At 47.5% G+C, this 23,867-nt stretch overlaps 1 protein-coding gene across 1 annotated transcript; it reads right to left on the bottom strand.

Annotated features, from left to right (window-relative positions):
* Positions 1–5,739: 5,739 nt before the first annotated feature.
* DUSP5 (dual specificity phosphatase 5) lies at positions 5,740–23,203 on the bottom strand. Its single transcript, XM_085603432.1, has 4 exons — positions 22,717–23,203; positions 16,858–17,000; positions 14,092–14,311; positions 5,740–7,400 (listed from the first exon to the last, which is right to left on the bottom strand). Exons 1-4 carry the CDS (start codon positions 23,135–23,137, stop codon positions 7,000–7,002), a joined length of 1,185 nt encoding a protein of 394 aa, XP_085459558.1. The 5' UTR covers positions 23,138–23,203; the 3' UTR covers positions 5,740–6,999.
* Positions 23,204–23,867: the final 664 nt, after the last annotated feature.

Genomic DNA, 23,867 nt, shown 5'->3' on the forward strand with positions numbered 1-23,867 from the left:
CACTTCAGGATTGAAGAAGGGCTCCATTCCTTCAGGGGATTATCCAGTGACTTAACTGAAGGCAATAGCCTGCCGTTCTCCTGAGCCAAGATCCTAGGCTACCTGCTGATCTGGTTGTGCGTAAAGGTAATACAGATACTGAAGTGAGTGCGGTGGGATGTGCAGGAGAGTTCTTGCATTAGGTGTGATCATCTGGGCAACGCCTACCCGGCAACTACAGACGAGGCAATCCAGTGAGCCAACAGACCAGATCTGGTTTTGTTATTATTTGGTCCCATTCCCTTCATTGTGACAGGAGCCAGCGGTCTGCATTACAGTGAGGGGCGTGGTAGGACAAGCATGAATATCGCTCCTGCTGGGTTCAGGATATCTCAGGTTAGTGCATCTGACAGAGGGTCATTAAACCATAGACTCCTTCCAGTGGATTTCTTCTATAATGTTAACAAAAAAGAGAACAGGGGATTTGAGATTATGTGTGGTTATCAGGTCCTTCAACAAAAACATCCTGGTGGATTGTTTCACCCCACAAAGATTCTAGACATGTTGGCTCATTGGGTAGAGCAAAGGTATTCTCTACTTTAGACTTGAGGTCTGACTTCCACCAAGTAGAACTAAGAGGAGTCTAGGTCCCTTACCACTTTTAATACAGCATTTGGTGATTCCAGATTTCTTCGAATGCCATTTTGGTTAGTCTCTGGGGCGTCAGTTTTTCAGAACCTGATGAACAATTTATTTGATGCCAAGGTAAATGTTTTGGATTATAAGGGTGACTTTCTTGTCTCTACTAAGTTTGAACAGGGCCATTTAGTTGTCATGGAAAGGGTACTGAAAATTTTGCAGGAAAGGGATTTTACTGTCAAGAATCTTAAATGTCTTTTTCTTGTGAAAGAAGTAGAGTTTCTTTGTCATTGTGTTTCAGTGGAAGGGATCAAACCTGAGTTTGGTGGAGGCCATAAAGGATAGTGCTTCCCCCAAGGATAAAGATCAATTGCATTCATTTCTTGGGTTTTGTGAGTATTATTCCCATTTTGTGTACAATTTTACACTTCTAACATCGTCACTGAGGAAGCTATTGAGAGGTGGGAGTAAAAATAAAAGCGAAGACAAAACAAATTCTACATTTGAAAGTTTAAAGAACTTGATTATCAATTCTCGAGCGCTTTATGCCTTTAGATTTAATGTTCTTTCCATAGTTACTGTAGATATTAGTACTGTGGGTTTGGTAGCTGTTCCCAGTCAGATTGTTGGGGGAAAAGAGTACACAATTGTGTTTGCCTCAAGGCCACTCTCTCAATCAGAACAAAATTACAGCATGATCAAGAAATAAGGACTAGTGTGTTTGGGCCACTTATCACGCCTCTACATTTTTGTGGAGGGGGACATTTTGATTAGTCTCCTGTTCACTTGGTTAATGAAAAGAGTTTCAACAAAGTAAGTCCCAGGTTGGTCAAGCTTTTGCCAAAAATTAACAAATTCAATTTTCAGGTGAAGCATTTTCTGGGAGAAAACAATATGAGGGCAGATATTCTCTCCTTGTGTCCGTTGGATGCAACTCCAGTAGGAGGTAGTATGGAAGAGTTGGAATGTGTGGGATTGATTGACGGGGTTGTTATCTCTGAAAGTGTGATAGTGTGCCATGAATGGACAATTTTCTCTGAATGGGATGGTTCCTGGTGGCATTGGAAAAGTTCATTTCTAGAGGGTAGCCCACGGAGAGTAATTGTGAGAGTGACATACAGGCCTATTCTAAGGTAAAGGATGAATTGAGTATTGAAGGGGATTTGGTTTTGGGAGGGAACCACTTGAATCCTCCAACGGAGTTAAGATCACGACTGGTGAGATTGGCCCAAAGGGGGCATGCAGGGGTAACAGTTATTTAGAAAAAAGTCTTTAAGAGCTTTAAAATGTTTTTAGGTAGCTATCTTTTTCTTTTTAGGCCTTGTTTATTCTGGCAGCTAATTCGCATTTGCATTGGGACACTTCATTGGAAGTAGCCATGCGCTTTATAAATTGTTTATTATTATTATTGCCACTGTTGGCCAAGGATGGATACTGAGGTCAAAACGTATATTGTGTATTGCGTGGAATGCATGGGTGTGGGAAGATCCCTTCATATACATAAAACTTCCCTGTTGCCAGTGGAGTTTTCTAAAAAAAAAAAACATGGGATAAGTTGGGGATGGATTTCATTGGACCATTGAACAGGCTGCAGAGAATATAAGTTATGCCTTGGTTTTGGTTGATCTTCACTTAAAGAGGGTTGAGTGCAAATTCATGAGAGAACCTACTACCAAGGTAGTCATTGAGTTCTTCAAGGTATTGTTTTAGAGGGAAGAGATTCCCAAGTATTTTGTGACAGACAATGGAGTACAATTTAAGCATGAATTCACCGAGTTGTTTTTAGTCTAGCATGGCATAAAGTATTTGTCAGAAGCCTTGTACACCATACAAGGAAATGGTATGGTAGAAAAGATGATCCGAATGCGGAAAGACTCCATCCAGTTGGCTATAGCTTGAGGTTTGAATGTTTATGATGTAGTGGGTAGGAGGTTGTGGAGTAGTCATAACACTCCTCACTAAACCACAGGTGTGGCTCCATTTGTTGTGTTTCAGGGAAGGTACTCTTCCAATTAATTGTTCCTGGGGTAGGTTTTGGACAGTACACAAGCAGACTGTAGCTCTACTAACTGGATAATGCACTTCAGCAAGTTGAAATAGGAAATACCCTGCTTATGGAAACTCTGGCTGAATCATAACTAGACTGGAGCTATTGCTGCCTGTGTAATGTATATCGATTTGCTCATAAATTATTACTGTTTGACAAATCTGAACAGAATTTGGCAGGCAATTTTAGAATGTTCAGTTCACAATTAGTGTTTTCAAAGTTTGTGCTGGTTCATTAAGTGGAGGCACATTTACAAGATATTAATTTTCCAATAACTGTCGTACTGTGACACAAATCAACATGAAATTAGGCGTGTCTTGTTCTCGAGTTCCAGAAGTATGAAAGTGTTCTTGGCCTGGTTGGTAACACTGCATTGGCCACTGCACAAACAGGACGTTTTAAAAATGCTTTTACTAATGTCTTTCTGGAATGACTCAATTTTACCTTCAGGAAAAGAAATTGTCTCCTACATTCCTATCCAAGCCCAATGATCTTACAATCAGGACTGTACATGTCAGAGATGGAAATGTGGAAGAAGATTTGATTTAGTATGTTCCAGTTTGTGGAATTCCTTGCCCATGGAAGTTTGAGAGACTATCACTCTTCTGCGCTGGAGGACAAATCTTAAAAACGTATTCCTGGAGTAGTGCATCTTTATGTTGATTATGGTGGGTGGGTGCATCCAAAGAAGCAGCTGCAGTTCACACCCTCTGCAGGCAAAGATACTGCATTCACTGCAGGGACAATGGATCTGATGGCGGTCATGAACTGAGAGTACACTGACTTGACTTAGGGGTATTACAGGCGGAGGCTGTGTGCTTGCTTTGTATCTATGTATGTGGTATATCTAGAGTGCGAATCAAGCCAAAACGCAGCTCAGTGCTGTGTGAGGTCAAAGGCTCAAATCCAATCCGAAAGAGAATGTAGGAGGGGTACAAGGTTCTCTCAGTGGAGGTGGGCTATACCTTTGTTAGGGTGTAGTGCTCTTGAAAGAAGAGTATTCTCAGCTCTTTCCAGAATTCAAGGTTGTTAGGGGTCCCTGGAAGTTGCACCAAGCACACTAGGTGCAGCAGAGTGTCCCTGTTCAAAGGACATGGCAGGGACTGATCAATACCCATGTATGCATTGGGGACAGGGCACTGCCCTGTGCACGCCACATACAGGTGTGTTCTATGCTCCAGTGGGCAGAACAAACAAGGTATGGACAAAGACAACATCGTTTGTATTCACATACAGGGCTTAGCTGCAGGCCAAGCCCTCTGTGCCCTCTGCCACTATACATAGCTAGCACACAACATGGCTGTTTGTGTTACTGTAACTGCTACCCCTCTGTATGCAGGGGTATGGTTAAAGATAAGGTCCCCTGTATGTGTGGAACGCAGCCCTAAGTCATCCTTTGAGGCCCTAAGTTATCCTTTGAGCACAAACAAATGAAATCCTTTTCGATCGAAAGAGTGTAAAACAAGGGAACCAGTTCTGGTTGCACATGAAGAGCTGACACATCTCTAGAATGTTTTACAACAAAGCAGTGATTAATCCTAGGGGCAGCGGTTTTATGTCAGACCGCCTTAGCTGAAAAGTATTGGGGAGAATATCCCTGTGGAAACAATTTTATTGTTTCTCTTCTGTGTGTCGTCTGAAGGACCAATATTGTATGTGACGTCATCAGTGAAATCATTATTTCATAACGTGGGTTAAGATGTGAGCTTATTAGAGAACCATGAAGTCCCATAACCAATGTTTTAAGTGAATGTCTACATTTTAAAAGATACAGTGTTTGTTTACTTTTCTGTTACTATGTATTACCAGTAGGTCTCCTTCCAACCACGTTAAAGTGGTTTGAGAACAAGAAGAAATGGAAATGAAGCAAATGGACATGCTGACCAATTAGAAGCAGGCATTAGTGGACTTTACTCTCCCCTTCTAAAGGAACCTCGTTTTCATATTATCTTTGTATGTTACCTATATTACTGTCAGGCTTCTTGCTGCGGGTAAAAGCAAACTTGATTTTCAAAAGTTGTTCTTTGATCGTGGAAAGAACTAGGCATCCAGCTATTAAGGAGACTAAGTTTCTGGTAGGACCAGCAAGCCCAGTAATTAGACTAGGGAAACTCCTGCAAGACATTTTCTTTCAGTTTCATATGGCGCAAATTTAGCCCAAGGGCGTCAGGGAACTTTATAAGAGAACCAGACATTACACATTGGGCCCGCAGAGGTTAAGGGAGACATTACACATTGGGCACGCAGAGGTTAAGGGATTTGTCCAGAATCCTAGTTTGTTCCGGCAAGGCAGAATTCGAACCAGAACTGGTTCTCAAGCTCCAGTGTTGCAACCCCAGCCTACTATATCGACTTCGGGATGATAACCAGCAAATAGAAGGAGGTCAAAGGAACAGAGAGCTCACAGAGAACAAAAGCAACAAACTCCAATCAAGTACAAACCTTTAAACTATCAGAACAAGATGGTCATATATAACACTGACATGGGATTGGAGCAGAGAGTCACGAGACCTAATATCATGAAGAGGCGTCATTCAGTTCGATTCGGCCAAACGCCAGGTGTACAAACTCAAAGGGACTGCTGAGAACGGTGAATGTTGTGCTACGTAAGAACAAAACAACATAATTTTATAGTCAGATGTTAAAAACATCAAGTTTAGGCCACCTGTTATACATGGTCACTCTTACATGCAGGGAAAGTTGCTCCAAAATATGTCTCCAACAACCTCATCAAAACTCCACGTTTTTGGGCTGGAGAAAAAACAATGTAAAGCCTGTTTGTGCTTTACACAAAGGCCGGCAGGTAGAGAGGCAAAAGTGGTAGTAATGGGCCAGGGATGTGTTATAAGTACTGAGACTGGACACACTTGCAATACATTCAAGGGACACAGCTTGGGCTACAGAGTTATTGGAAGAGGCGAACAGCACACACTTGCATACTTTAATCTTTGATAACTCAGTAGCACTTCCCTGGAACTCATTGCGCTATGATCAAATGGCTGCAGCGAGGTGCCCTGTGTTTACAAATACTGCTGGGGTATGTGCCATACTTCAAGAATCGATGACATACAATCTTAAATAAGGAAGTTTATTTCCACTATAAAAGCATTCCATCAGTGTTTCACATTTACAGGTTCACAGGAAATTATTGCAGATGTTCCCTGTTATTAAAAACGCAGAAAAAAACAGCACAGTTGACCTCTTCGCCACACCTGGTAGCCAGAGGAGATCAAGGCGAACAAAGACCATGACATAGTACATAAAAAGACATACAGCTGCTATGACCTAGCGATGCTTCCTAAGTGATCAAGTCACCTACACACCTGGTAAGCTTTTTGGTCTCTTTTCCAGCAGTGATGGATTGCCATGGCGGCCACTTTCCAAGAAAAATATTACCAGTGATTTGTTGTTATTGACAAGGTTAGGAACTTGCCAAACCCATTGTCGGTATGCTTGTGGGTACAGTGTATGAATTTGCTTCACAGAAACATGCATGATATCTCCAGTAATATTTCAAAATGCAATTTGTTTTCACCCAAATAATTACTGCTTTAAAAGCCGTTTTGTAATAGGCTCCACCCACCCAAAAAGGAACAATACCACCTCATGACAATCCCTGTGATTGTACTTCACATGGATTCTGTTGTTTAACAAGCATCAGCTGGTCCAAGTGGCACGAGCTGGGAATAACAGCTCCTGAACCCTGCAAGTAGGCATCCTTAACTCCAATTCCAGCTGTGAGCTGGGAATAACAGCTCCTGAACCCTGCAAGTAGGCATCCTTAACTCCAATTCCAGCTGTAAAATTGAAAATATACTACTGGGGTCTAGATGTTACCATCTGCCCTGCACACCTTGCCTATCCTCTAAGATTTACACGGTCAGTGTCACACTGAAACATGTATAAAAGGCAAAACACATACAACACAAATGGACATAATTCAAGTCTTTACCATTGGAAAAAAAAAGTTCAAGTTTTGTTTTTTTAACGTTTGGCTTGCATACAACATAATATATTATTTCTGTTTATCTGTTTCATCCAGGTTCTAAATGGTCAAGAAGGCAAATACAGAACTGATGCTCTAGTGTGGAGGACAAGGAATTCCTTTAGCAATCGAAAAATGGAAGTAGATGCACATTGGAGACCGCTCAATATGTCACCTGCACACCCCTAACACATACCAAAGGCGAGCACAGGGGCTTTGGTTCAGGAAATTGTCATCCGCAACGTGTGCAAATCCTTGCCAAGGATGTGTGTTCTCAGTATTGCGCATGTACAGCGTGCTCTTGAAATACCAGAGTTATTTTGAAACAAGTCTTTCTCCTTGGTCTGTTTTAACACGAGGAAGAGGCAGTGATTGGGCTTATTGTAAGCTGATGCACAGGTGAACAAAGGGGCACGGTGGTCAACACCGTTGTAGGGAATGGATAGCGGGAACTATCGAAGGTCTTGCCAAGAGCCAGCTCCTCGGCAAAAAAGGAGACCGTATCCCGTTTACAGGCCGCAACGGGTAGGCTGACCGCAGCAGAGAGGACCTCCGATTCATAGTGCAATAACTGGCCCATGAAGCCAAAGTTCGGTGAGATCATACTCCGCCGCTGCTTGATGTAGTCGAAGGCCTCCTCGAGGCGGATGGCTTTGGTTTTCATGAGGTAGGCCATGCAAATGGTGGGAGAACGTGAGATGCCAGCCTCGCAATGTACCAGGACCTTCCCGCCAGCTCGTCGTACTGTATCTGCAAATGAATGGCACAAGGCGTTGTTAGAAGATACAGAGTTCCAATAAATGTGGCATCTCTAGTCGAACTTCTAGCTCTTAGACCTCATTAGCCAGAAGAAAACAGTCGGCACAAGGATACTTCCTTTAGAGGGTAACAGGGCAATACGCATCGGGCACAGCATCACAATGCAATATCACTAACCACCAAACGATTGTCCGAATGAAGTTCAGGCGCCAGCTAATAAAGGCTGATCTTGTGCGGGATACTGGGTTAAGAGTACAATAACCATGGCATGCAATGCATAATGGCAAGAGTAACCCACTAGTCACATCTAAACTCTACTAGTTGGAGATCAACAGTAAGCTAGTCGAGATCTTTCAAACCAAACTAGGAATCAAGCATTGGCATTAGTAAGGAACAAACGTAAAAGTACTTAAACTGCCTCTATGCTCCACACGCTTTACTTTACATTAGCACGCTTAGTACAGAGTCCAGGTCCACAACTCCAGGTGGGCCTTGAGCCTATAACCTCAGACTTCCCACCTTGTTCACTGTCCCTAACCTTCAACGAATCAGTCATGACAAAAGCGCTGCCAGACATATTTAGGTGCTGTGCGCTATACAAATGTCAAATGTCAATTACAAGATATTCCTAGTTGATCAAGGGCTGTCTGCAGAAATGTTTAGTTTTAGTGGAAAAAGTATATAACTTATGGCGCATTTCAAAAAGCCCGGTTTATTTTACTGGAAGAAATGTTCAACTTAGGTATACTGTGGACAGGGGGAAAAGGTAGTCGACAAACACCAATGATTGTGCATCCAGCAGGGCCCAAACACATATGTAACCCACAGACCAGAAAAAGCCATGAATTGTATTTTTTGTCGAGCTTATGCTACAACAAAACGTAATTAAATCGACTTCCACGTTTAAAATAAACACCACTTGGCCTCATTTGTCGGCTGTCGCTGAATGTGACATGTTCGAAATAGCAATTTGAAGGCCTCGCGGGACTGGGGATGGCGACGTGGGACGCCATTGTGGCCTCAGGACCCATACCCCGTTAGTGCGTGCCCTTTTGCCCTTCCCCTGTCCTTTCGTTGACACGGAAGGTGTACCAGGAACTCAATAACCATTAAAACCATAAACCTCTGGGAAGAGCCGCCTGGCGGCGCTGCGGGCAGGAAGCGAGCACCACACCTCTGTGAGACCCGCCATTGCTGTCAAAGCTGTGCCGTCTTTGTTGACAGACAAAAGGGCGCATTCCAGATATTCCCGGTCAATGCAGCTCTGAAGAAGTCCCGGGCGCGAGGGCAGGGCGGGTTTATCCGCCCTTCCTTACAATCCCACTTTGCCAAGGCCGAGTGGGGCCAGGAGTCTGCCTCGATGGCGGTTTATTGCACTTAACCTGACACAAATAGCCCTGTTATCGTCAGGATACCAAACAGCAAATTAAGTTTACAACCTGGCGTCAACCCTTTAAGGCCGGCTGATGTTATTTACGTTAATGGCCGGGGGCAGGGAGGAAGAACGCTACGGAGACAATGCCCGGCACTGCTCCTGTTTATTTTATCTTTATTTACTGCGCTGTTTTTCTGAAACCAGTTCAGCCCCTTCATCGGAAGCGGCCGCCACCCTTTAACCTCCACGAGTCTTTCCTCCCCGTTGAAGCTGCATGCTCCCATCTAAAGGGGATTTGATGTTTCGTGTGCTTTCCTTCCTAATTGGTGTTTTATAAATGCAGTTTAAAAGCTCGGACACGGTACTCATGCCCTGGGCGGAGCCACCTCCTGGAAACATGGACATCCCAAAGTGTACAGATTATTAAAAATGCAAAAAGTAAAAGTTTAAGTACAAAATGGACTAGAGTGCTCCAGATGCACCTAGTACAACATGAGGGGTGCCTCTGGCATATGACCGTGTGAAACAACTGCGCCCCCAGCAGGACGCAAGTAGATGACAACAGCATCAGAGGAAGGACTGCTTCAAAGACAGGGTGGGATGGAAGCAGCTGGGCCTGAGGCCTCCATGCTTTATCTGAGCACGTATGTCCACAGAGCTGTGCGTCTAACTTGCTTTGTTGATTCCTGTAGAGATCCCGGTAGCTTTGTTTATGTACAGAAGGCCATGCCAGAGGCATAACACGTGTGTCGCACCTCAAATGAGGATGTGTGATCCTAACATCCTATGCCTACAGGAACAAGTGCGTTGCGTGAACACGGTAGCGTATCACAATGTGACACAGCAAATGCCTAAGTAAGCACCTGCACAGCGAGACACTTCTCACACCCGAGAACAGCGCCGTCCTCGCGCATCATGTCCCACGCCTGTCAGCTCCTACAGTGCACCCATTTTCTGGCATCCTGCTGCACAGGATTTGCCAAACCCACGCTGTGCGCGCCGGCAGAGCTCCAGCACAGGGCTCTTGTGCCAACTGCACTGGCAGTGTGGTTTCACTCCAAGGCAGCTGCGCCAGCTGAGGACAGGCACCACAGACTTGAAAATCTAACGATGGCGCAGTTCAAATCTGCTTGCACAAAATAGCGCCGTTGTTAAGCGCCTACATACGCCCCCATGCATTGAATCTTCGCTAATGTACACCTTATCTCACCAGGCAGCACTCTTATTACCGGGCGTCTTCAAAACTGCAGGACGCCACAGAAACGCCAAGGTTGTTCTCTGAAGCCCCGACTCTCAAGCAGTAGCGGCAGGAGTGAAGCAAAGATGGCTTGAGGCCTAGCGCAAGCAAGGAAAATGGCCGCTCTGATTGTTGTTGGGGTAGTAAATACAGCAATTATCAGGGTCCGAAGGGGCGCTCTGGGCCCCGGGGCTACTGCACCTGCTGCACTAATGGTAGCTACGCCCCAGAAACGCTGGACACATACAAAGGAAAACCAGAAATACTCTGTAAACAAAGATCAAAGCACAGTGCCTCATAGCTCAATGAGTTGAGAGGCTGCTATAGAAATCTGTATTTACATGGGGCCCAAGTTGCATTACAGCAACTCAGCAAGGTGTGACCTTCGTCTTTCGCAGTCGATAAATCGAGTACTCCCGTACAATTCAACGAGTGCTTAACACCGATCATTTAAATACCACGAGACAGCTCCTTTGAATGGTTTTCAGCATGCAGTCTCGGACTGTCTCGCCTGCTCCTTTTTATTGTTTATATAATTGTGCATCCTTTTTATTTTTCAAAATGTGCATCATATTGTCATTTATATGATATTCATAAAACGTGGGCTGTGATCAAACAGACTCGAATGCAGACTGCATAACAGTGCATTGTTGTGCCAGGCTAGTGATAGCACTGGAGCAAACATGTGTGAACGCAGTTTACCCACACAAGTTTCGTCGTCACTGCCTTCAGTGTATGCCAAAGTGTGTACAAGCCAGTAAGATGAAGTGGGCCAAGCGTTCTCGATCAGACAAAAAGTCGCAGTTTTTAATCCCAGCAGGGCTAGCTCAGTCTTCATCCATTACAGGCAGACAAAAAGAGTACCACCCATAATCACACCTGTACTTTTAGTACAGGCTATCTTATATTTATTTACCAGGGCCCGAGCTACCATTAGGAATCAAACGCGTATACGGATCCCAGGTGTGCGGTTTTATACACCTTGCTGCATTGAGCCATTTTGTTCCACGGCATTGTCATTTTTCAATATCATGCCCTAGTGTCTCAGCAGGTGTATCTTCAGAAATGGCATTTAGGATAGTTTAGCAACTTTTTTACAACCCTTTTCCCAGAGTTTTGTCCCTAGAGGCCTTAAATATAGAGACTACAATGTTATAATTGTTATAACTGGCCGCCAAGACCTGGAACTCCCTCCCGTCCGACCTGCGCCTGACCCAAGACCACCTCTCCTTCAGGAAGAAGCTGAAGACCTGGCTGTTCGAGCAGTAGCGGCACCCCCCCCCCAGCGCCTTGAGACCCTACGGGTATGTAGCGCGCTTTACAAGTGTCACTGATTGATTGATTGATTGATTATAATTACAAAAATAAATAAGACATTTTTAAACCACTGAGGGGCAAGATCATCTCTTTTACTATATGTTTTTTTTTAAATTTCAAATTCACAAATAGCTTTAAATGAGTAGCTTTAATCTGGGTGGGTGGCGGAAGTACGTCTCTAAACAGGCTTCTCTGGCTTTACGAAAGGGCATGGCCACAATTGGCCCGCAGGCGCTATCTCCCCGAGTGACAACCTCCCGGCCACCGCCCTGCTGCACAAAGCGGGCTCTAATCCAATGACAATAAGGGATCAACTCCTAAAGCCGGCCAGCTCAGGTGACCGCTGCCCGCAGCCAGGATGTGGTATATCCTGCAAGAGGAGCTCTGACTTCCCAGCAAAGGACGGGATGAAGACGAGGCCATTAGTGGGAGCACGCGCCCGCCTGCTGCACGGACAAGGTGACCTGCACTCCCTCGCATCCGGCGCCTTCTGAGGCCTCTTGCGTCACGAGCCTCTCCAGGGCACTCTGCTGCGCGGGCGGCACCGAAGATGCGCCTTGGACTCCCGGGGGTGCCCACATCCAGCTACTTTTGGACTGCTCGGCTAAGCACTTCCTGTCTCGCGAGCCCCAGGGAACGCACGGCCTTTGACGAGGAGGCAGGAAGAAAGCATGACTCAGAGGCAGGCTGGCCTGTGGGAGAAGCTGCCGATACCCCACAGTGCTGTGCGGCGAATACGCCCGTGGGGCTGGTGCAGTCACACTTCACCAGCCCTGCAGGCCGTCAGGCGATAGCTGGCTGCTGGGGGTAGGCAGCTTTACCCTACATGGGCTTGTGCCCCTCAAGGTAGTAACAACATGCCTTGTCCGTCCTTAAACTGTAACAATGTAGGGGCACGTTGGTTTCACTTGTCCAGCCCTGAATTTAAAGCATAGCGCGGCTACAATTCTTCACAGTAGGAACAGCACACATTTCAGAAGTCTTTTCCATTTGCTGAGCAAATGTATGAACTGTCGCGGTCTAAAAAGAAAGCGACATTTAAAAGAAGCCTCTACATCGGCGGAATATATCCGAATTACCATTAACATTCCCGGTGCTTGAACACAAATGAGCGCCAGATCACACAAATGACGGCGGGCAGAGTCCTGTCACACTCAGGGACGAGCTGTCAAAACAATGGGGCGGACAAAAAAGGGGTTCAGCAGAAATAAATAGTGTAGTCTCAGTGGGAGCCTGTCGGAATGTCAGCTTTTCAAGTGCTTTCTGAATAGCAGTGGGTAGGAACACTGCCCCGAGCATTCTCTGCTGCACAACAAAACCCTTCACGCAAAGTCTTCCACATTTAACATGAAAAGGAGGTCAGGGGCTTTGTTTTCAGCCGGCACAAACCATCAAAAAATACCAGGCATTCTTTCAACGAACACCCCTTTGATAGGGTCACGAATGTGCCCTCCTCACTAGTGGTAGAATGCACAGCAACAGAACTCTGCGAAAACCACCTGATGTACAGACATGACAGAACCACTCCTGATCTACAGATTAGAATTCAAGATTTACCCACAAAATAGCATTTTGCGACAGAGATAAAAAAAATAAGGAGTTTATAGATGCTCCTTTTTTCAGTTTACAGGAGCAGCGAAGGTTTTTGCTCAGCATTGCTTGACGAGTCAAGAAGAGGGGAATGAGACAGTTCAGGAGATAAAACACCCACAAAAGGGGCATATGAGGAAGCTGCGGATCACAGGTGTGAAATGCAGGAGAGGCCATTCTTTGAAAGTTGATAAAAGAAGCCCTATTTCCCTAGAGAACTAGCTCTTGCTAATGCACCAAGAGGTAAGCTAGTTTGTAGTGAGCATCATCGGAGGCCTCTGCTGTCTCCTCGCGTCTTAGACATCCACACACAATTGGGCGGACTGGATGGATTTAAAGAGCTTACGAAGTCAACGTGCATACCCCTGTGGATGTTTTGTTATTGTTTTATCAGGCCCCATTTTAACAGACCCTGTCAGAGAAGGAGTCCACTTCAGAATGCCCTTCTCTTGAAAATGGAGATTTTGGGCGACACTTTACGCACTGCCTCAAGAACCTTCTCCCCTGTTCTTTGAAAACGTCCTGCTCTCTAATCCTTACTTGTGTTTGTGAGCTCAAGAGACCCCAGCCCATATAGATGGTATACATAGAAGTACACTACATGTGTTATTAGAACTGCTTAACCCCTTCCATGCTCATGACGGAACGGTTCCGTCATGAGCGTCGGTTGAGCTGTGCTCATGACGGAACCGTTCCGTCATGAGCCCGCCCGCGCAAGAAACGGTCAGCACCGCGGCGGAATTCGCGCCGCATGGAAGGGGTTAAGGGGACCAGTGTGCAGAAACGTGGAATCCTGTCTGCAATCAGGGCCGGCTTTAGCGCTGGTGGTGCCCCGTACGACAATCACTTTTAGAGCCCCCACACCATATGATCGCATTCATGGTTTTGTTCACTACCACCGGGCAAAGGTGCCCCTCATCTCTCCAATCAGAAGTCATTGCTAAACACAGCACCCCCCCTGAGGTCAGCGTCCCCTTCACAGTTCAGCGCCCAGCACGGCCACAATGGTGGCACTGCCCTACCGCCGGACCTGTCTGCAATAGCGTAACACTTTGTAAACTCAGATAGCACAATATACTGAGGATTATCCTGTTCCTAAGCGCATACAAGGGGCCATTGGAGTCACAACCAACAGCATAGCAAGCACAAGAATCAATACGTACCAATAAAATCGATGGCTTCTTCGAAGTGAGAGCTTATGTCCGCCATGTGGTTATCCTCCACCGGAATCCACTTGTAGTGGAACTGGTCCTTAGCGCTGTCGGAGCTCTTCCGGGATACGTTCAGTAAGGCAGTGATGCGCAGGTTGGCCAGGAATTCACATTTGGAAGCATGGTGGGCACTGCCAAGGTAGAGGAAAGGGAGGATTTCCACCGGGCTGCCCTGTGAAGCAAGAGGAGAAAATTCATGAAATGACAGGCATGTACTCTGGTCTGTGCTGTGCCACATATGACTAAACTATACTCACCAGAGCCTAGTTTGGGAACAAAAACTAGCTACACATGTTTACTTCCGGCCATTCCTTGACTTGAAATGATCACAGACAAGTAACAAATAGTGCAGTGGCATAAAATCCCACTGCACGAGTGTGCAAATCCATTCTGCAAACAACACAACCATGCTGTATACATAAACGTACAGATTTCAGCAATAGCTGATAATGAAGAACCTAATACGCAGCACTGTTTTCAACGCTGCTAGAGGGCTGGGAGAGGAGCAGAATTGTTTACTGTGAAGAACATGACATAACCATCAGGGCACCACAGCAGGCCGCTTCCTGGCCTCTGCCCCACAATCTGCCAGCATTAGAGGCCTGTGAGTCACAAGCGTCAAAGCTCGGAGCTGATTTCATGTGTCGGTCCACATCTGCAGCCTCAGATTAAACCCACTGCTGAACACGTCATTTCCGGCTCAGCCCACACAGAGCTTTCTGGGAGCAGATGGGACACGAAGCGGATCTTCCCTCACATGCAATTATAGGAGGGTCAGAGTTTTAAGTGTTTAAAGGATGGATACGAATGGAGATGGTATTTAAAAGGCCTGTATTCACACTCCCTACAAACGTGAATAATGTAAAGACAGGGGAAGGGCAAAGCTCGACTGTTACAAGGTACTGTCCAATACTAATGTCCAATAGTTATACATGCTCTCCCACAGAAAAATTAAAAAAGCAACTCGATTCCAGGAGGCTTTGAACGAGTACCTCTTATCTGGAAAGTGGCCAGTCATCGAAAGGAATTTTCCTAATCCTAGGTCACTTTCTATGCTGCTTTTTACTGTGGACGTGTTGTGCGGCCCTTTTTTGTTGTGGATGGCATACCACCAGGCAAGAGTCCTGCAGCATATCAAGGGGTAATGTTCATGTCTGACATACATATTTATGAATAGCAGGTGGTGTGTGTTTTTGAGGGCTCCTGTTTGCTCTTCCATTAGATGTTTTCTGCATTTTTTTCGGTTTCCCTCTTCACCTCACACTGTTAACAAGAGAATGGGAGACATCTCTTGCAGCCGGAGGTCAGCATGAGACATTCCTTCCTGAGCAGAACTGAACGGGAGACATTCTTTACTTCCCTTCCTGACGAAGGCATTCTTCTTCCTGGCAGGACAGGAAAGAATTGACAAGCAAGAATTCCACTTGTGGAATTGTTTGCTTGGCCTGGGAGCAAAGCTGAGCTACTGTGCACATGGTGAGGCTCGGATAAGACAAATCCACCCCCCCACACTGACACAGAATGTTTGCAACCTTCAGAAAGGAAGGCCCAGGATAAGGAGCTGGATCTAAAGGCAGGGTAGGCGCTATGAGTGAGGCACTACTGGCTGTAAAAAGATTTACCCAGCCAGTGAAGGGCGTACAGTCCCAAGACTGCATTAATCAGGAGTTGCCCTTTTATGAAAACGCACGAGCCAAAATCCATACATGAAAAGGGCTGGTCAGTGACGTAATCACAGTGACAGGCAGGAATCGGCATCAGTCCACTCTGCACTGGGATGTACACTCTTACAACAGCAGTTTGAAAATGGGCCTTCGGGGCTTCAAGATTTCGAAAGCCTGGCGAACACGGTATCCTTTGGGTGGAGGTGGAGTTACAATCATAGCAGGAACCACCCACTAGAGAATGGATGTTACCAGCTCAAGTGTCAAACTATGTTTAACAATTAAAGTGGGACAACCATGGTAATGTGTGTTTGTAAATTTTACTGCACTACATTTGTGTGAGTCCCAACTAGTGACATTCTCGTTTTATGAAGTTTAACATAATGTAACTGTCACCCATTCAGAGGTAACCCGAAGAAAATAGAAATGAATTAAACTTCTCAGAAAATGTTTAAATGCACACAAGACTAGTAAGGCTACCTCACAGTATGACGCAAACACAAGGAGATGATGGACGGAGGACTGAAACCTTTCAGACACTCACCCCCAGTCACAGATCTGGGTTGAATCCATCATCTCCTTGTGTTTGCTACCTCACAATATGGCCACGGTGCCAACTAAAACATTTATGTATAAAAAATAGCAATAAAAAAACATTTCAGTCAGAAATTACTTAATCTAGAATTTGTGAAAGTACTTAGGGGATGGATGTTGGGTTGCTTGCATAGTTGAATGTAAAAACATTTTAGGTCTAGGTGAATTGCTGACGGGTGAAAACAAACACAGAACAAGGGCATTTCTCCTACACTGTCTAAAAGAACATTAAAGACATGCATGTTTACATATTTACATCACTTTGGCTCACTATCTAACAAGAAAAAACAATTAGAGAAATATATGAGTATAGCAGGCTGTGCGCCTCTAGATTCTGTCTTTCTCCTAAAGCTCATGTCATTTTTTATTTCTTTGAAGAGAGCCCTAAATTGGGAGTGAGCTCCTTCCACCCCCTCCCCCCGCCCCCCTGCGTCACGCTGTCTTACTCACACACACACACCTGGTCGTAGGCCGGCTTGTGGTGAGAGCTTAGTTTCTCATTGTGCTCGGGGTGGTTTCTGTCTGCGTCACTTCCGTCCTGGAGAGGCGCTCTCTGCTCCCTGCAGCACTCCGGGTACAGCTGGCGGAAGGCCTCGTAGCCCCCTGAAAGAAAAGGAAGCAAGCTTCACTGACAGTGTAAGAAACTGACTGAAGGTGCCCTGAAGAGACGACGCTCCACTTCAAGGTCACCTCTGTGCAGACATAGAACATTTGAAGGCGAGGTGTGTGTTACAGCAAACACCAGAAGGCCTGGTGGCTGTGGTACATAGAACATATGAAGGCGAGGTATGTGTTACAGCAAACACCGGAAGGCCTAGTGGCTGTGGTACATAGAACATATGAAGGCGAGGTATGTGTTACAGCAAACACCGGAAGGCCTAGTGGCTGTGGTACATAGAACATATGAAGGCGAGGTATGTGTTACAGCAAACACCGGAAGGCCTAGTGGCTGTGGTACATAGAACATATGAAGGCGAGGGTATGTGGTACAGCAAATATGGGAAGCTACCTTACAGTGACCCTGTGTACTAACATCAAACGCCGGAATGCATGAGGGAATGTGCTATTGGAATCGTGAAAGGCAACCGTGGCAGGGCTCAGGCACAGTGTGTACCACAACCATGCCTTCCCGACTTTATTGTATCACATACCCTCCTGCCTTCCCACGTTTTGTAACAGAACCCCAGTGCTCTGTCACGATGTCAATAACAGAGCCCTGTCACGCTATCAATAGCACAGCCCCGGTGCCTTCCCATGGCCTCAGGAACCGAGACTCGACATAAGGCAGTACCCGCATACCTTTCTACGCGTGTTCTCGGTGACAAAGGCCCCCATCCTTCCCATGGTTTTAGTAACATACTCCCCCACCCCCCAAATCTAAGCAGCATAGGCCACCCAATCCTTCCCATAGTCTCTGCAACTGAACCCCCAACCCCAATGCTCCCTGTGGTCTCAATTAGTGTGCCCCCCCCCCATCCTTGCAATGGCTTCCTAGCAAGGCCCTCCCGCCGCTCTCCCGTGTCCGTCGATCACAGCTCCCCGCGTCTGCCCTGTTCTGTCACGAAGCCGTCTCCTGCCTCGCCGCCACCGTAACTAGCCCAGAGAGAGCGGCATCTTGGGGGTGCAGAATATGTCATTCGCCAGCCTCTAGCAGCACACTTTCAGCCTTTCAATCGTCAGGGGAAATGGGTAGCTATCACCACCCTACCACTGCACAGGACGGGCATGGAAAACTAAATAAACATGGATTCGTTTGTACACTTTATTGCCATCAGAGACTTGGGTGGGGGCAGGTCTGTGGCATTATTCCTGCACGCACAGCTGCGTGTGTGTAGTGCAGATTTAATGGCTAGATTGCTGCTTCCAGGGTTTACGAAGCTCGCTTTGATTGACAGTGTTGTTGGCGCTCCTCAGAAGCGAGTGCGCAGCATGCGAGCACGTCGAGACGCGAGACCGCTCTACGGGGTGAATGAAGTGGTGCTAGACGTCACCACACGCAGCGTCACTGATAACCGATAGTTCCATTCACAAGCCTGTGCCAGTGTCCTCCTCATATCCATTCATACCGGGGCCTTCCCGAGACCAGGGCCCGAGCGCGTGACGAGGACAAACCACAGCCTGCCCAAGGGCAGGAAGCGCTTCGAGGCGGAGGCACGCGGGCCGCGCAGAGCTTTCAAGCTTCCCCTCGCCCACCACTGAGTGCCCCGCAGCAGATATCGATTCTCTACTGCTATCCACTCTCACACCTCCCGCCACTTGCAGTCTCCTCATGCAGCTCTGGAGAGTGGAGGGTTAATGCTTATCTCCGGGACGCTGGCACAGCTCATCCACAGCAGTGACTCATCTGCCCATCACCGGCAAACCCCTGAAGGCCCACACTCCCCACCCTCGGGCCATTCCGGTTTCCAGAGTAGGTAGGCAGGGACACGGCCACATTCGTGTTCATGACACCTACAACTGTCCGCACACCTACCAACCAGCTAGAGGCCTGTATCTATGCATCGACTGACAACCACGCAAACCACCTCCTCACGCAGGCTGCCCCACCCAGACCTAGCCACCGAGAGACCATGGGTCATATGTACTAAAGCATTTCCCTATAGACACAGAATGGGTAAAATCCTTTCATACATCTGGCCTCATGTACCTCAAAGCAGGCAGCCACACAAACAATCACATGATACAGGATGCACAGCACCCAGTGCCACCCATGGGGAGACCGTTTAGCTCAGAGCAGATAACCTCAGAAACCACCACCTCAGGCAGGGTGCACACCACCCAGTGCCACCCACCAAGAGACCATCTAACTCCGAACAGACAACACAAACTATCACTTCATCCAGGGTGCACACCACCCAGTGCCACCCATCGAGAGACCATCTACCTCAGAGCAGACAACCTCACAAACCATCACATAATACAGTGTGCACACTATCCAGCGCCACCCACCAAGAGACCATCGACCTCAGAGCAGACAACCGCACAAACCATTACATAATACAGGGTGCACACCACCCAGCGCCACCCACTGAGAGACCATCTACCTCAGAGCAGACAAGCACACAAACCATCAGATAATACAGGGTGTACACCACCCAGCGCCACCCACCAAGAGACCATCGACCTCAGAGCAGCAGGGCCAACCACACCAGCAATCATCCCTGCTCCAGTAAAGCGCAGGAGCGTGCCATCTGGAGCAGCCCACCACCAGCACCGCCCTGCTAGGAGATCAAGTAAAACACACTCTACCACAAAGCAAACACCTGACAGTACCACCGTCCCTGTTGGGGAGAAAGCGCGGTCTCACCTCTGCGCACCCTGGCGCTGTCTATGCCTCACGGACAAGCAGCTCTGGCTGGCCTCAAGCCCACCAGCTAGCAGCCCCAGCTGCCGGCACTCGGCCCTGCCTGTGCCACTCAACGTCATCTATGCGCATCCGGCACAGTTACTCTCTGTTCCCTTATCTTCCCATAGAACTTGGCACAGGATCGCACAACATGGCATCGCCGCAGCCACAACCGGTTCGGTTCAAGAGAGACAGGGTAGTCCAGGGTAGGGCATTCCCCGACACTGTCTGTTTTTTCTTCTTCCAATTTTTGTACTCGATGAGGGAATCGTACTCAGGTAGGACTGGAACGGGCAGACGAATTTGAAAGAAGTAATAGAGCTCAAAAGAGCCTTTAAGTGCCTAGCAAGTGTGTCTTCAGTATCCCTGGGTACTAGGTAGGGCGGGGCCTGCCATGCGCCACCACTGCAACACCTCAAGCAGCGTTCGCGGGACTGATTGTGAATGAAAGCGGCTTGTTCCTCGAGAACCTGGCGCGGGTTGACACCTATAGAAAGGCGCCCACCACAAGATGCGCAGTTTGGAAAATATCAAGACGTTTATAAAAAAATATAGCATGTCTTACGAAAAAAGAAAACTATTTTCTGCTCCCCCTTTTGGCTGGGTCCACACTGGGGTGCCGTAGGGGGCAAAACGATGGATTTAACCCAGATCTTTTGATTGGGCAGAATGTTTGCATTGTCCGTATTCCGTCCGTCCTTTGTATGCTGTAACACTTTTCGCACTAAGTGGGATGGGTATGCCCAGATGTGGGTCCCTTGCTCACTGTTCCACTGGATTCAAGCTAGCCTGGCTGAAGAAGGGTGACATACCCTGAAACCGGTCCCAGGATGTTTGTTTCCAGTCCATGGATGACCTGGCGTGGCAGTTTGGTCTGGACTGTTCCCATGGGGCACAGGGTCAAGACTGATTTGCATATGGCTGGGTCCAAACTGGGGTGCCGTCCATCATTTGTTGATGTAACCCCTTTCGAAAGAAGACACCTTAAGAATCCAGAAAGGGCTGTCTGTGTCCAGCACTGGAGGCATCGACTACTCAATTTGTAAAAGAATAAGTGTCCACGGCCCAAAGTGTATCTCAAAAGCTTGCAGCCGGTTCCGTTGAGTGTCAGGATTTTCCGATGCCAAGGCTACTAATCTTGATTCCACCTCATGCCACCTTATTTAACCCTGCTACTTATTTTTCAATCCTGCAAAAATATTGCCCCTTGTCACGATTTTTCTTTCTCCAACTTTTCTCTCTTTTTTTGTGTTAAAGTTTGAAGAAGAACGGTATGTGGGGATCCCCAAGTGACGCCACCCGCAACCACCGGCGCAATCTACGCATGGCGGCATCTGAGCAGGATTGCGTGCATTTATTTATGCGCATGAATGATGTCATTGGAGTGCTTTACAAAATAAACCTAGTCCCTTCTACGCAAGGATATATGAAAGCCTTCCGATGGGGACAGCGGGCGATGTTAGAACTGAGCCGGTCAGCGTCGGAGTTGCGCTGGAACCTGGTAGTGTAAGCATAAGATGTGATCACACCTGCTATTCAAGTGCTTACACTGACAGAAGCGCGGTGTAAATAACTACACAAACCACGGTATAGTGATTAGTACATTGACAGTGTCCAAAGGAAGAGGTGACGTGCCTGCACATTTACAAGTCACTTCTAGCAGCTAGAAGGTACTTGTAAACTTGCAAGCAGCACATTACATCTTCGAGTGGGTTTTGTGGATGTGCCAAACAAAGTAAAAAAAATACAGAGCGATTTATGTTGCGCTTCTGCCGTTTCTAGGCACTAAATGTGCACACTGCCGTTCTGACAGGCACGTCCAGGTAGGTCTGCCAATGGCACTTAGGCTGTAAAACTGTCCCAGCGCCGCGGTCGTTGTCCCAGCCGATAAATATGCAGTGTAGGCGGCCGGGCTTGCAGCTACTACAGCGCAGCTTAGCTCCATTTAGCTGCACCCCGGCACTGTCACACCTCCCCTCTGCACAAGCACACTGTAAGATGAACCGATTTTTATACATCGCTAACCTGTCCATATACACTAACTGTCCATATGCAGTCATGTTTGAAAATCCCTTGCACATGAAATGTCCCATTGTGTACTCACTGAGATAGACATCTCCTTGTACAGTTGTCTTGCTGTGTAAGGTAGACGTTGGAATATGCATCGTCTGTGTACGCTTGGTGAGTCTATCTGTCAGATATCACCCTCTGCACCTGAACATCAGGTGCACCTGTACACGGCACAATAGCTGAGGCAGATACATTCCGGGACAGACATTTCCCTAATACTTACTAGACATCTCATATATAAGGTACATATCATCTTGTACAGTCAAGCTAGATGTCTTGTTGTACATTGATTGCGGTAAATGTCTCCCAGTATACTGTTCTATACTCGATTGATGCCCCTTTGTACGCTGGCCCCGATAGATCTCCCCTTACACTGCTTGATGTCTTCACACACATCGCTCGGTGCTCCTGTATACACTATATAAGTTTGAAGTGGGGGGGTTCTCCCTGTTCATCACACATTTCCCGTGCATTAATACAGACAGTGTTTCCATTTACAAAAGCTGCAAGTGTCCCCTGTGACACGGGGTGAGATAGATGTACACAATGCTTCTTGGGACACCACATGTTCCTTGCACTCGGTTTGGAGCAAATTCCTACATTACAGATGTCCCGCTGTACAACGCAAGATATCCCGCGCGCATCAGATGTCCCGATGCCCACTCTCAGAGGTTTCTCTCCTAGAGAAGTTCACTAACATGTACCTCCCATGCGCTCAGCGCTGTACACCACACTCCAGCGAGTACAGATGCATCTCCCTTGAGGTCGGCATTGCATTGTGCGTGTATGTGTGTGTTAGGGGTGCCCATATACATCAATGGGGATACACTTTGAGCTATCCCCTGTACTCAGCGCTGTGCACACAGTAACCCCTGTACTGGGAACCCCTTGACAGCCGCTCACCTCTCAGGAAGCAGACGCGGGGCCCGGACGGGAGGCTGCTCAGGGTCCGAAGCACGGCGCGCGCTGTGCTGTCCGGGGGCAGGCGCTGCCAGCGCGCGCTGTCTGCGTCCAGCACCACCACAGCAGGGAAAGCGCCCTCCAGGAGCCGGGCGCGCGCCGCCTCCTCCGGCACCACGAAGCGCACCGGCGCCGGCCCCCCACGGGCTCGCCGCAGCACCACGGAGTTCAAGTTGACATTCAACGATCCTCTAACGTTGGAGCCCAGGAAGTCCAGCGAGGGCCGGCAGTCCAGAAGCAGCGGCCGCCGGCCGGGACCCGCGCGCAGCAGCCGCCGGAGACGGCGAGCGTCCACGGACGTCACCTTCATGGGGCTGTGGCGCGCGGCGGGCTCCGGCATCAGGCGAGGTGGCACGAGCTGCATGAGGACCGGAGAGCTTGTACTTCACTGCGCGGGGATCCCGCAGTCAGTCCTTTAACTCGAGTAGGTGCTCCCCGCCTGTGACGTGAATGACCATATACGGAGCGTGACGCGATGAGAACTCCAAACATGGTCTGCGCCAGGACTCCGCCTCCACGCGATTTATCTCCGCCCACTCATTGGTCCTCTAACGATACCGACAAGCGAAGATGCCACAACCAGCTTGGCTGCCATTTTTAAAAAGAATCTTGCTCTGCAAATGACAGTAAATGTGTCCAGAAATAGAATTTGCAAATAAAGGAGTTCCCCGAAGTGGTTAATTCTTTCGAACTACCTAATAAACATGTGGCAAATTAATGATACACATTTTAACTCACAATTGTTGTTCGTCTAGTAGATATAAAAGTTTAAAAGATGTTATATATATATATATACATGTATATATACATAATGAAAGCATTGTTTAGAGCTTCCTCTTTAAGTCTGTGTAGATAGCCATCTCGAAACGCCTGGCACCTTCCTCTTTCACCTATTTTAGTAATTTTGGTAGGTTCTTGCTCACCACAAAGTAAGGAAGCGGAATGGTTCTGAGGAGTGTGGGGGTTGAGGGGAGTCACGGTCTGATTGCAAGTTTACTCAGAGAAGGCAGAGGAAGTGGTGCATCGCTTCCTCAGCCATGAATGAGCGCGGCGTGCCGCAGGCGCTTGAATCATCCTCACAGAGTCTTCGGGCT

This window comes from Triturus cristatus, chromosome 1_2 (genome assembly GCF_964204655.1).
Source record: "Triturus cristatus chromosome 1_2, aTriCri1.1, whole genome shotgun sequence".
NCBI classification, from domain to species: domain Eukaryota; kingdom Metazoa; phylum Chordata; class Amphibia; order Caudata; family Salamandridae; genus Triturus; species Triturus cristatus.

Coding starts and splice junctions, on each gene's coding strand:
- DUSP5 (XM_085603432.1), bottom strand. CDS start 23,137: ATGCAGCTCGTGCCACCTCGCCTGATGCCGGAGCCCGCCGCGCGCCAC. Junction 17,001..22,716: donor CCGCGTCTGCTTCCTGAGAG/GTGAGCGGCTGT, acceptor CTTTTCTTTCAG/GGGGCTACGAGGCCTTCCGC. Junction 7,401..14,091: donor AGAAGCCATCGATTTTATTG/GTACGTATTGAT, acceptor ATTCATTTGCAG/ATACAGTACGACGAGCTGGC.